This window comes from Canis lupus, chromosome 24 (genome assembly GCF_003254725.2).
Source record: "Canis lupus dingo isolate Sandy chromosome 24, ASM325472v2, whole genome shotgun sequence".
In the NCBI taxonomy this organism is placed as follows: domain Eukaryota; kingdom Metazoa; phylum Chordata; class Mammalia; order Carnivora; family Canidae; genus Canis; species Canis lupus.
The window spans coordinates 24,367,877-24,380,912 of NC_064266.1; the positions used below are offsets into that span (position 1 = coordinate 24,367,877).

General features: G+C 37.6%; 1 protein-coding gene across 9 annotated transcripts in view; it reads right to left on the reverse strand.

Moving 5' to 3' along the window:
• LOC112673865 (ubiquinol-cytochrome-c reductase complex assembly factor 1) overlaps positions 1-13,036 on the reverse strand; it is a 97,151-nt gene that overhangs the window by 37,740 nt on the left and 46,375 nt on the right. For all 9 annotated transcript variants that reach the window (XM_025469837.3, XM_049100563.1, XM_049100561.1 and 6 more), the window contains one exon: positions 6,006-6,114. In XM_025469837.3, the coding sequence (XP_025325622.1) occupies positions 6,006-6,114 (109 nt within the window). The remainder of the gene's footprint in view (positions 1-6,005; positions 6,115-13,036) is intronic.

Sequence of the window (13,036 nt, forward strand, 5' to 3'; positions counted from 1 at the left end):
CCCAAAATGAAATTGCTCTGCCTTCTAAGAATTTAGCCTTCTCTCACCTAATAAACAAATATCTACTCCAACAGCTTAGGACATTTAAAAACTTCCAAAAGAACAACTGATATCTGGGAACAAACATGTCTTTATTTTTAAAGACCTGGAGCCCAAGGAATTGCTTTATATTTACACTCCATCATTTGTATCATTGGCTGCAAAACTATGTCCTTAAAGTGGTCCTCATATTTTAAAACAATACCTATGGATGGCAGTGAGTGTTAATTCTGACCTAGAGATGCAAGGTATAGCAAATTTTTTTACCTTATGGTAAAACAGAGGAGTTTGTTTGAAAATTTCTGTGGGGAGGTAGGGAGAAAAACAGAATGGAATTACAGAGGCCTAGAAGAAGATTTCCAGAAAAACTAAAGTATGTATAATTCTTTTTACCACCTTTTATAGATTTAAAGTCTTTGTTTAGAATCATAAAAGGCCTCATGTAGAAGTTGTTTTTTTTTTTGTGGTTTGGTTGTTGTTTTAGTCAAATCCATTAGAAGATGGGAATGGATGGAAAGAGAAAAACTTGAAGGTAAGGGAAACAATTTCTCTTTTTTTCTTACAGTATTTAAGACTAACAGAGCAAACAAATATGCTCAGAATGAAAAGGGGGATAACTCTCCACCCCACTTTTTCTAATACAGATAGGGGGCTTCCAGAACGGTCTTCTGTTGTCAGTTATTTACTGGACATGGATTAAGTCAAGGGGCTATGATAAGCACTTTGGAGACTACAAAGAGGGATACAGGGGATGCAGCCCCCCAGGCAATTCACCTGGAAGATAGTCAATACTCATGAATAACAATGATACAAGATAGCCAGAAGGGTACATATAAATTACTAAGGTACTTCCAGCTAGTGGATCAACTGGGACTGGCTTCTAGTGTGGGATGGAGGGATGTAAAGGAATTGGGGCTGTGGTGTTTAGGCAACCTAGTGTATGTACTGCACCAGGAAAGACATAAATAAGACAGGAAGAGCAAGGCATTCAACTTGGCTGAAGAGTATGTGAAGCAAGGCTGGAGTGTGATGTTCATTGAGTGCTTACTATGTGCCAAGCACATGTGCTAGAAGGTTTCACATATTTACAGTTCAAGAAAAGCTAGAGGAAATGAGTTTGGAGAGGTAGTCTGGAGTGTGATCACAGAGGATCTTGCAAAGCAAAATGTTTTCTAAAAAGAAAAGTAGAATTTTACAAAGAAGTCCGGTTCAGCCCACAGCTGCTCCACCTCTTTCTAGGCCTTCTGCATGGTCTCAGGAGGCAGCTCTGCTAGAGAGAACAAAAGACCTTCAGATGACAGGAGGCTCATCCTTATTCTGGAATGGTACTGGCAAGAAGTCATCTAAAGTCTTGAGGAGACAACTGGGATTCCAGGGACCACTGATAAGGGTAAACTCAGAATTTCTTAACTACTCCTTCCCACCTAGTCTCCAAGGCTTGGAAAGCTTAAACCTGCTCATTGTAAGCCACAAGGTGGAGATGTCTGGCAGAGCAGAACTAAGAGGAAGTCGTTTAGCCAGCCTAAGGTTACCATTAACACTTTGAGCCACTGCCTTGAGCTAATTTTTATGTTTGTTTTTTAAGTTTGGTTGAAATGTCACAAATGGAAAAATTAACTAAAGCGCCTGGGTTAGCCACAAGACTGGACACACCTGGCTGCAAACCCAGCAAAAGAAACTTACTTCATTAGTAGGAGAGGCAGAAAGTGAAATTTACATCTGAAATGTGCCTGCACCAGGAGAAAGTGCTGAGGCCAAAGGCGCTGTCTGTTTTTACAGCTGTGTCAAGTCTTAGTTCTCTACTCTTACCAACACTCAGGAGTGAGGCAAGGGCCCAAGGAAAAATGGTCTCCAACCTCTTCAGCTGCAACTCAGCTCACAAAGGTTTTTAAGAACCAGTTAATGAAATAAAACAAGACCAGATGAGGTGATATAATGAATTTTATTTCCACAGCTAATTTATATGTTTAAATCCCAAATAATGTTTTTTTTTAAAGTTAGAACACTCTAAATTATTCATGTGATTTTTGTAACCTCAAATTTAACACTTGCATTTTATACCAGCTCCACTAATGATATATGAGTCTGCCTTGTTTTTCACAATAGTTGGGCTCCTAAGAAGCTGATAAAAAGCAAAAAATTTTTAATAAAAATATCCCCACCAAATAAGATTGCAATTCTAATTTCAAAGGAGTTCTTGATTCAAATTTCTGATTCATCATTAATTCACAAGTGGCTCCACTCAAAGTAATAGCCTCTAAGAATTCTTTGGCATGAAAAAAATCACCACCACATTGATCAGTCTTATAAATTCTACTTTTTATATGAGTTTTCTTAAAGATGTACACCTGGGATGCCAAATTACACAGAGACAGATTTACAAATTACCACCTTCAAATCATTGATTTTTTGAGGCACCCCAACAACTCACATTTTTTAAAGAATAAACTGAAGCACAGAGGAGGAGACTTGGCAGCCAGGGTCAGAACCAGGTCAGACTAGCTTAGCTTCCTACTACTTTCTTCAACTGTATGTCCCTAACTTTTCTCATTTCTTTAGGTTGTACACACACAGAAGACTAAGAACTCTATACACACAATCACACTTGTAACTTAGAAGTGGTTAAAATATAATTTTCTTGCCTGTATAAAGCGTGTCTGTTTATACAATGAGCTTGGAAAGGGAATGGGGGGAGGGCGGGGGGACCAAGTCAATTGCAATAGAAAAGCAATAATAGTAATTTCCCAACTTCCAAACCTCTGTTATTATTAAATCACCACCTTTATTTATAGTCTTTGTAAATGAACTGGGGCTTGGCATTTCTCTTCATACAGGTGAATTTACAAGTCTGTACTTGGGGAGTATTATGGATCATCTAAAACTTTGCTCTTCAAAGTGTGGTTACCACAACCTCACCCTGCTCCACCTGTGGCAATCATCACCTGAAGCTTTCTAGAAATGTAGACTCTCTGGCTCCACCCCAACCTACTGAATCTGTACTTTAGCAAGATCCTCAGGTGGACCATAGGCACATTAAAGTGTGACAAACACCAATCTAACACCTTGCTCTAAAGGACAACATCATATCTAGAAAAATTCAGAAAGAAAAATGGCTCAATAAAACAGGAGGAAAAATAAAGAGGAAAAACTAATTCCTACAGGACTGCACTGATACACACTTGGACTAGAAACATACAAATCAAGTATCGCCTATCTGATAAGTGGGCTTTGAAACAATTTTAGAGGCTGAAATTCAATTTATTCATCCAACAGTATTTATTCATCCACTATTTACTACATAAGCAAAAAAACTACTATGTAGTTAAAAGAGGTCTCCTGCCTTTATAAATATGCAGTCAAGTGGAAGCAATGTTTTAAAGTAACACAGAAGGTTCAAAGTGCTGGAGATTAGGATGGAGATATTTATGGAGGTCCGAAGGAAATTCATGGTGACGGGATAAATAACTGAAAGATTCCTGTAGTTCAAGAGTTAGTAACCTATGGCTCATTAGCTATTCAAATTGTGGACAGTTGTGGCCCACAGGACTCTAGCAGCCCAACTGTCCAGCGAGTTTAGTCAATAGTGACAAGAAACAGGTTAACTAATTAGAAGAGCTACTGTTTCATTGCATGGCAGTCGGCCAAGGCTTTGGCTGGCCCAGGGGTGTCACTGGTTATCATTACGTGATGTGATAGTAGCAGCACCACCCTATGTCCATTAGGTGCTGCCACGGAGTTGGATAGTAAGTACCTGAGGGCATATGGAACACTCCGTGGGATTAAGGCTGCTGATACCACTCTGGGTAGCAGAGACATCAGAAAGGCCTGACAGTGAAAAAAATGGAACAAGGAACCAAAGAATACACAAAGACAGCACTCAATGACTCCAAAACAAATGATGATGATGCTGATGGCAACTAAAACTCTGACATATGCTATCCTCTTCTTGGAATAAACAGAAATACCAATGGTCTACTGTCTCAGAGAAAGGCATGTGAATGTCATTGAAGACACCTTTAAGACAAATCTATGTCCACTGTGCTTCCTAGATATATATATATATATGTGTATATATATATATATATATACATATATATATATATATAGGGCCTCCAAAGACATGAGAATTTAGGAATACCCTCTCAGTAGGCAACCATCATCTCCATGATTTAGCTTCAAAGACCTCAATTTTACACATATAGTAAGCACATGATACCATTAGACAATGACAGGAGTGTGTGAAAATAATTACAATAAATAAAACGTGGTGACAACCTCCCACTCAACTCCCATGTAGCATGGAAAAATCTCTAAGACATATTGTTGAGTGAAAAAAATTAAATACATATTAGTACACAGAGGATGATTTCATGTATAATCTAATATACAAGGACGCCTGGGTGGCTCAGTGGTTAAGCATCTGCCTTCGGCTCAGGGCGTGATCCTGAGGTCCTGGAATCAAGTCCATATCAGGCTCCATAGGGAGCCTGCTTCTCCCTCTGCCTAGGTCTCTCTCTGGGTGTCTCTCATAAATAAATAAAATCTCAAAAAAAAAAAAAATAAGTATACACACACAAAATCAATGCTATATATTTTCTATAGAGAACATAGAAAAGATCCTTAAAAGATATACACCAAAGTGGAAACAGTGATTACTTCTTAAAAGGAGGTAACTGGCCAGGAAAGAGATTGACGATTAAAGGGATTTCAGTCTTAATTAAAACATTTTGAATTTTTTTTTTTTTAAACATTTTGAATTTTAAAAACAAACGTAAAGTAAAAACATCTTAATATAGGGGCACCTGGCTGGTTCAGTCATGGAGTGTGAAACTCTTGACCTCAGGGTCGTAAGTTTGAGCTTTCATATGGGTGTAGACATTACTTTTAAAAAATCTTTTTAAAAAATCTAATATATATATTAAGTTAAAAAGCCAAGATACAAAACTATGTATGGTTAAGCCCATTTGTGTTATGTTACAGAATATACATTTATAATTTGCATTTATATAGGAAACTAGAAGGATACACATCAACTCTTAACAATGGTGACTTTTGGCAGGTTGGAATGGGGAAACAACACTTGTCTTTACATTAAATGCTTTTCACTGTTTGATTTTTATTCTATGAACATGTATGACTTTTATAATACATATATAAACTCTGTTTATTCTTCAGTCCATAGGGAGAACTTTGTAATGGAAAAAAAAACAACCCATTTCATGACCCCATCTGATGGTTGTGCTTTAGATGATCCTAAGCTAGGAGGCTTAAGGAGAAAAAACAAGGGGATAAAACAAGGATTACAATCTACTAAAATATGGTCTAGATGCAAAAATACACAAAAGAAGAGATTACTATTTATATAAACAACTGTTTCTAATGCTTTGGTTTCATCTTTCCATTACCATTACATTCTATGTTTTATATGTATATATCCCCCTCTCTCAGGTTAATTATTAAATGTACTAACATACATTTTCAGCAAGTATGTTGCCAAATTATTCTAGGTTGTTAGTGATCAAGGAGCTTGTTTTTCAGTTCCTGAGGACAGTGCCGGCCCAATGCCAGGGTATTTCGATCAGAACTAATTTAGAGGAGGACTAGTTCAAACATTCAATTGGTGTCAAAGGCATAGTACCCTAAAACTTGATTACTATTTGATTTCTTCCATTCAACAAATCCATCCCTCTTACCACCATTATTTGGGATTAATAATTCCATTTTCAAACACAGGATGTCCTTGCATTGACAAATCATAATAATGTGTGCAAACACATAAAGTGTCCATGGTATGTCAGTCTTCATAGAGGCAGAAACAACTCTAACTGAATTACCACCTGACATTAGGCAGCATTACACAGAAATCTAAAAGCAAAGCTATTCTAGAACAGATAAAACATCAACTCAAGTCAAGCAATCCCTCACTGGAGTTTTCCTGGACCATAATCTAACAGCATTTTACTTACCCCCATAACTCTGCCACGCTGCTCAACATCCTCCCACATAAAATGAACTATGATCCGACACATATATTTCCCACTCCGGCCTTCCTGCTTCATTCGGACTAGACACATCCTGGGTGGTAAGAAGACATAAAAAGTAACTAGCTGTTTCTAATTTTTTATCACACCTTATAATTATACTGAAGGTCAGCTCATCTTGGTAATTTCAGTAGAGAACACATAATAAAAAAACTGGAAGTGATCTTGTTAAAAAAAAAAAGAAATTTTCATTGAGGTACAACATAAATACTGTAAAGAACATAAATCTTAAGTGTATAGCTTGATGGATTTTTACATATTATATATATATATATATATATACACACACACACACACACACACACCCATGTAAGCAGCGAGATATCTAGAGATACGTCTATCTCAAGATAGAGATTATTTAGAGCACCTGAGAAGGCACTCTCCTACATGAAAGGAACCCACATTTAGTTATTAGAAGATAAGCAAGACAAAATCGTTCATTTTGCTGAATGAATACAGGAGTCCTATACAAGGGAAGTAATTTGCCCAGCACTACAGAGTAGTCTGTAAAGATGGGTATAGTGCTGTGCTGTCCAACACAGAAGCTACTAGCTACATATGCCTATTGAGCACTTGAAACGTGACTAGTTCCAACTGACACGTGGTATAGGTTTAAGATTTCAAAGATTTAGGGGTGCCTGGGTGGCTGTTGGTTAAGTGTCTGCCTTCAGCTCGGGTCATGATCCTGGGATAGAGCCCCACATCTGGCTCCCTGCTCAGTGGGGGGTATGCTTTTCCCTCTGCCCCTCCCCTTGCTCATGCTCTCTCTCTCTCAAATAAATAAAACATTTAAAAGATTTCAAAGATTTAGTTCAACAAAAAGACAAATACCTCAATTTTTTTATACTGCTTACATGCTGAAATATTATTTCAGATATACTGAGTTAAATAAAACCAATTATTAAAATTCAGTTCATTATTTTTCATTTTTTTTAAAATGGAGCTACTAGAAACTTTTAGTTCAATATATGACTTGCGTTGTTTGTTGGACAGTATCTATCTAGAACACAGATCACAGAAAGTATTCACCTGTGTAATTATCGTTTCCCGCATTAGAATGTAAGTTCCACTGAGGACAAAGATCAAGTCCGGGCTTTTTTTTTTTTTTTTTTTTTTTTAACCACTATATACCCAGGGCTTAAGTGTAGTGGGTACTTAATATTTACTTGCTAAATAAATAAGTGAATAAAACACCTCAGAGCTAGTTTAGGGCTTCTTCTCCTATACCACATTGCCTCTAATCAGTCTATAAGGGTCTCTGCTTAAGACCTTCCATAAGAATTATATTTTTAGGGGATCCCTGGGTGGCTCAGTGGTTTAGAACCTGCCTTCGGCCCAGGGTATGATCCTGGAGTCCCGGGATCGAGTACCGTGTCGGGCTTCCTGCATGGAGCCTGCTTCTCCCTCTGCCTGTGTCTCTGCCTCTCTCTCTCTCTCTCTCTCTCTCTCTCTCTGGCTCTTGTGAATAAATGAATAAAATCTTAAAAAAAAAAAAGAATTATATTTTATTAATTAGTAAATATGTATTATACTTAACTATAAATAAGAATATAAACCGGGTCATCAACTTTCCAAACGAGTTCCTTATCTCATTCTTAATGAGCTTCCTTATTTCTGTTACCTCTCATTAATTAGTTTTTAAGCGGCTATAATAGGACTACTCACCAAAAAGACAATTCTTGCTATAATTATGGAATATTCTATCTAAACTGACAATTCTGTCTCCATACACAATCCTACCCATTAAAATCTACAAATTAAAAATAAAATAAAGTAAAATCTACAAATTGAATTTAAATTTTTAAAAAATGTAAAAAAAAGAAAATCTACTAGCAATAGTATGATACAATGGAATGATTCCAGCCTGGCCTGCCTCAACATCTCTGGTAACCACTAAGATGGAGAAAAGAAAACATACTTATCAAATCTGCAGATGACAAGAAGTTGGGCAGGAAGACAAATATGCTGGATGACCCAACTATGAGCCAAAAATACTTCAACAGACTGTTTAAATGGGCTGAATCTAATAGAATGAATTTGAACAGGAATAAATCTAAGGTCCTGTACCTGGGTCTTAAAGAACTGCATGTAGCAGTGCAGGATAGGTAAGTCATGTCCATCTATGTGTGAAAAAGTCTAGGAGGCTTAGGTTGACAATTAACTAACTTCAAAGGAAGTCAAGGTGATGATGAGGCTGCCCCCCAAATTAATGTGATTTTAGATACAGTAACAGAAATATAATATCTTCCATGTGCAACAGTGAAATTTTTGTTCCATTCATCACAGGTCAGACTCTACTTGGAATACTACCCATAGTTTTGAACATCATATTTTAAGAGATAAGATGAAGAGATGAAAGATCAGAAGATAAATACCCTGAGAAAAATAGCAGAGTTGCTTTAAATATTGTAGAAAAGTGATTAGACTATTTGCCTAAGAATTAGAACCAAAAGGTGAGCCACAGAGGGAGAAAGAATTATTCAACACTGAACATTGAAAAAAATAACTTTCTAACAGGAGAGTTTCTGAAGTTTCAAGTGATGGAAAGAATAAACCCAAGACATAGAGAATCTGCCTACTTCTGAAGGACAAATAAATCCTTTGTGAGAACTCAGCTATTTGATAGGTTGACTACATGACCACCTTTTAACATCCCTTCCAACCATGAGGTTTGCTGATGTTATTTTAATTCTTTTTTTATTGTTTTAAATATTTTATTCATTCATTCATGAGAGACATAGAGAGAGAAAGGCAGACACAGGCAGAGGGAGAAGCAGGCCCCATGCAGGGAGCCCGAAGCGGGACTCGATCCTGGGACCCCAGGATCACGCCCCAGGCCGAAGGCAGGCACCAAACTGCTGAGCCACCCAGGGATCCCCTGATGTTATGATTTTAAATTTGTAACCTCTGAACCCAGTTAGTACCTAAGAATTAACACTTTCTAACAATAAAAACAGGTCACGGAAAAAGATCTGGCTACTTCATATGATGTAGGATATATTCCAAAGCAGAAACAAACTGGGGAAATTTCAATGGTCCTTTTTTTTTTTTTTTAAAGATTTTATTTATTTATTCATAGACACAGAGAGAGAGAGGCAGAGACACAGGCAGAGGGAGAAGCAGGCTCCACACAGGGAGCCCGACGTGGGACTCGATCCCGGGTCTCCAGGATCACACCCCAGGCTGCAGGCGGCGCCAAACCGCTGCGCCACCAGGGTTGCCCAATAGTCCTTTTTCTTAAGATTTTTCTTAAAGTTAATCAAATCGTTCATGTCAGACTCTCACCTGAAAAGACACGGTGAGTTTTGATGCTTACATGTCGTCAGAGGCCAATTCATCAACAGCAAGTGAGGTAATGGAATTCTTCATTTATTTGAAAATTCTGTAGTTTGTTAATACACCTGCCCTCTGAGGTTTAAAAGGCACAGATTTTCTCAGACCATAAAGTATACATTATGCTATGCTCACCTCAAGTGTAGCTACCATCTGTCACCATAGAACTCTATTACAATACCATTGACTATACTCTTGATGATGTACCTTTGATCTCCATGACTTACTTATTCATTCCTTAAACTGAAGGCCTGTATCTCTCACTCTGTTGCACCCATTTTGCCCATCCCTCACCCTCCCTTCCCTCTGGCAACCATCAGTTTGTTCTGTGTATTTATGAGTCTGTTCTGCTTTTATTCATTTGGGTTTTTGTTTTTGTTTTTTTTTTTGGTTCCATACATTAGTAAAATCATATAGTATTCTTGTTTCTCTTATTTAAAATTTTAGCATCATACACTCCAGGTCCATCCTTGTTGTCAAAATGGCAAGATCTCAACGTTTTTATGGCTGAGTAATATTCTACTGTGTGTGTGTGTGTATACATATCATATATATTATTTTTTTAATATTCTTTATTCATCTATTGATGAACACTTTGGTTGCTTCCATATCTTGGCAATTGTAGTTAACACTGCAATAAACACAGAGGTGTGTATATCTTTTCAAATTCATGTTTTCACTTTTGGGTAAATACCCAGTAGAATTACTGGACCATATGGTATCTCTGTTTTTAATTTTTTGAGGAACCTACAGTGTCTGCACCAATTTACATTCCCAACAGCAGTGCATGAGGGTTCCCTTTTCTCCATATCCTTGCCAATGCTTGTTATTTCTTGTCTTTTTGATTCTAGCCATTCTTACAGATGCAAAGTGGTATCTCACTATAGTTTTGATTTGCAAAGCCCTGATGATTAGTGATGTTCAGCATCTCTCCATGTGTCTGTTGGTCATCTGTGTCTTCTTTGGAAAAATGTCTATTCAGGTCCTCTGACCATTTTTCATAGGATTATTTATTTTGGGGAAATGTTGAATCATATAAATCCTTTATATATTTTGGACATTAACCCCTTATCAGATATATCATTTGTGAATATCTTCTCCCATTCAGTAGGTTGCCTTTTCATTTTCTTGAAAAAGCTCTATATAAAAGCTTTATCTTCTGGTGTAGTCCAGGTATTCCTACTGTCCACACTTTATAATTGAGGAAACTGAGTCTTAGAGAAGTAACTTGCCTAGAGTTACAAACCTAGTAAAGGGTAAGATCTGAACCCTGATCATCTGATCCCAGAGTTATACTGTCTTTCTGCCTCCTGTAATGACTAGTACAAATCTTACAGAATCCATTTACTCTGCTTTCCATTTAATCTTCACAAGGGTAATAACAGTTTCAAAACTAGCATCACATTAGAAAAAGCATATCATAAGGGGAAAGACTGGCTAACTTGAGGCAAGCATACCTACAACAACCAAAAGTAACTGCTGGCCACCTAACAGGAAAGAAAAAACTAAAAATATATTGAAAACAGGGATCCCTGGGTGGCGCAGCGGTTTGGCGCCTGCCTTTGGCCCAGGGCGCGATCCTGGAGACCCGGGATCGAATCCCACGTCGGGCTCCCGGTGCATGGAGCCTGCTTCTCCCTCTGCCTATGTCTCTGCCTCTCTCTCTCTCTCTCTCTCTCTGTATGACTATCATAAATAAAATAAAAAAAAAAAAAAGAAGATACATAAAAAAAAATAAAAAAAATAAAAAAAATAAAAATATATTGAAAACAAACACACAAAAAATAGCACAGCAACTGAGACTTAACAGTGAGGAGAACACACTCAGCACAACTCAAAAAAGATAGCCTGGCAAAGTGTAACTAAGAGTTATCAGAACCTCCTGAATCATCCAGAAAAGCTTAAAGTACATGGCAGGTGAAAAGAAAATGAATGAAACAAGTTCAAAACGGTAAACAAAAGCAAAAAAGATCTGAAGATCCCAGTACCCACTACGAAACAAACCCAACTGTCAACAATCATGTTTGAGTCACTAAGTAAACTATATTCCACAACAATTGAGAACACTAGGTTTATATAACAGAATGGGATAGCTCTACTTCAATTTACATTATGGATGCATTCCTCATAATAAATGTTTAAGTGTTGAGAAGTCAATTACATTTTACTACTGATTCATAATTTCAGAGCTCTGTCCTGGGAGAAATGGCAGAGGGAAAGGGGCGATACTTCCCTGCTAAAACGTAGTAAGAACTGCCTTTATGAATGCAAAGTAAACTTTAAAAAGAGATAATCTTCCACTCAAACCTAAAGCTGCCCTAAAAATAGACTATTTTTTAAAATATTTTTACAGGGGTACCTCCATAGCTCAGGGGTTGAGTGTCTGCCTTTGGCTCAGGTTGTGATCCTGGGGTCCTGGGATCAAGTCCCACATCGGGCTCTCCGCAAGAAGCCTGCTTCTCCCTCTGCCTATGTTCTCCTCTCTGTGTCTCTCACGAATAAATAAAATCTTTAAAATTAAAAAAAAAATTAAATAAAAAATTTTTTACAAAGAAAGAACCTAGCAATAAAAATAATCTTGTATTAATTAATGAAATTAACCATTCCTTTAACAAGTATTGACTAAGCACCTACTCTGAGTATAGACTTAAGTCTGTATATAAACTACTGTTTAGGAGCAATTCCAGTTACCCCTCCCAAGTTTGATGATGTTCTTAAACCCACAATTTATTATTGAGGTTTTAAGCTTCACAGTACTATCCTTGTGTCTCAGTGATTCCAGTGGCTCATAAATAATACTGATCTTATTTACATATAAGGAAAGCAAATAACCCAGCTAGCAAAGTAAAGAAAAAAAAGGAGTGGTCAAGCCCTAGCCTTGGCTCCCAACTATCACTAAAAGGAAAGCACAGAGGTGGGGGAAAAGGGAAAAATACTCACTCACTAGGAGTCTCAATAAACAAAGGGCTAAATATAAATTTTACCGTATGGCAAATAATAATAGTGATTACTACCGTTTATGACATCCTCCAGTAACAGACTCGTCACTTGAAAATGCATTTGCATTCACTCTCTCTTTCATCAACTATAACTGTTCCCATTTCACAAAAACAAAAACAAAACAAAAAAACCCCTGATGCTATGAGGAAAGAAGAGAAGGAAGTAAAGAGGCTTCATCCTCTAGGCTTATAAAAATGTTGCAGTGTTTCCCCATCTTAAAATAAAAAATGTTTCCTCTCCATCTTGTTTCTCCCTTTAGTGACCACCTTTCTTAATCACCTGGAAAGCCTTAAAATGTAGTTCATAATTACTTTAAAAACCTAAGTTGCGGGATCCCTGGGTGGCGCAGCGGTTTGGCGCCTGCCTGCCTTTGGCCCAGGGCGCGATCCTGGAGACCCGGGATCGAATCCCACGTCGGGCTCCCGGTGCATGGAGCCTGCTTCTCCCTCTGCCTGTGTCTCTGCCTCTCTCTCTCTCTCTCTCTCTATGTGTGTGTGTGACTATCATAAATAAATAAAAATTAAAAAAAAAAAAAACCTAAGTTGCCCAATGGAAAAGAGCAGAGCTGGAATGAAGCCTGAACTCCCTCTCTTTCCCCTAAGGTTCAGTATCTCCCTGGGCAG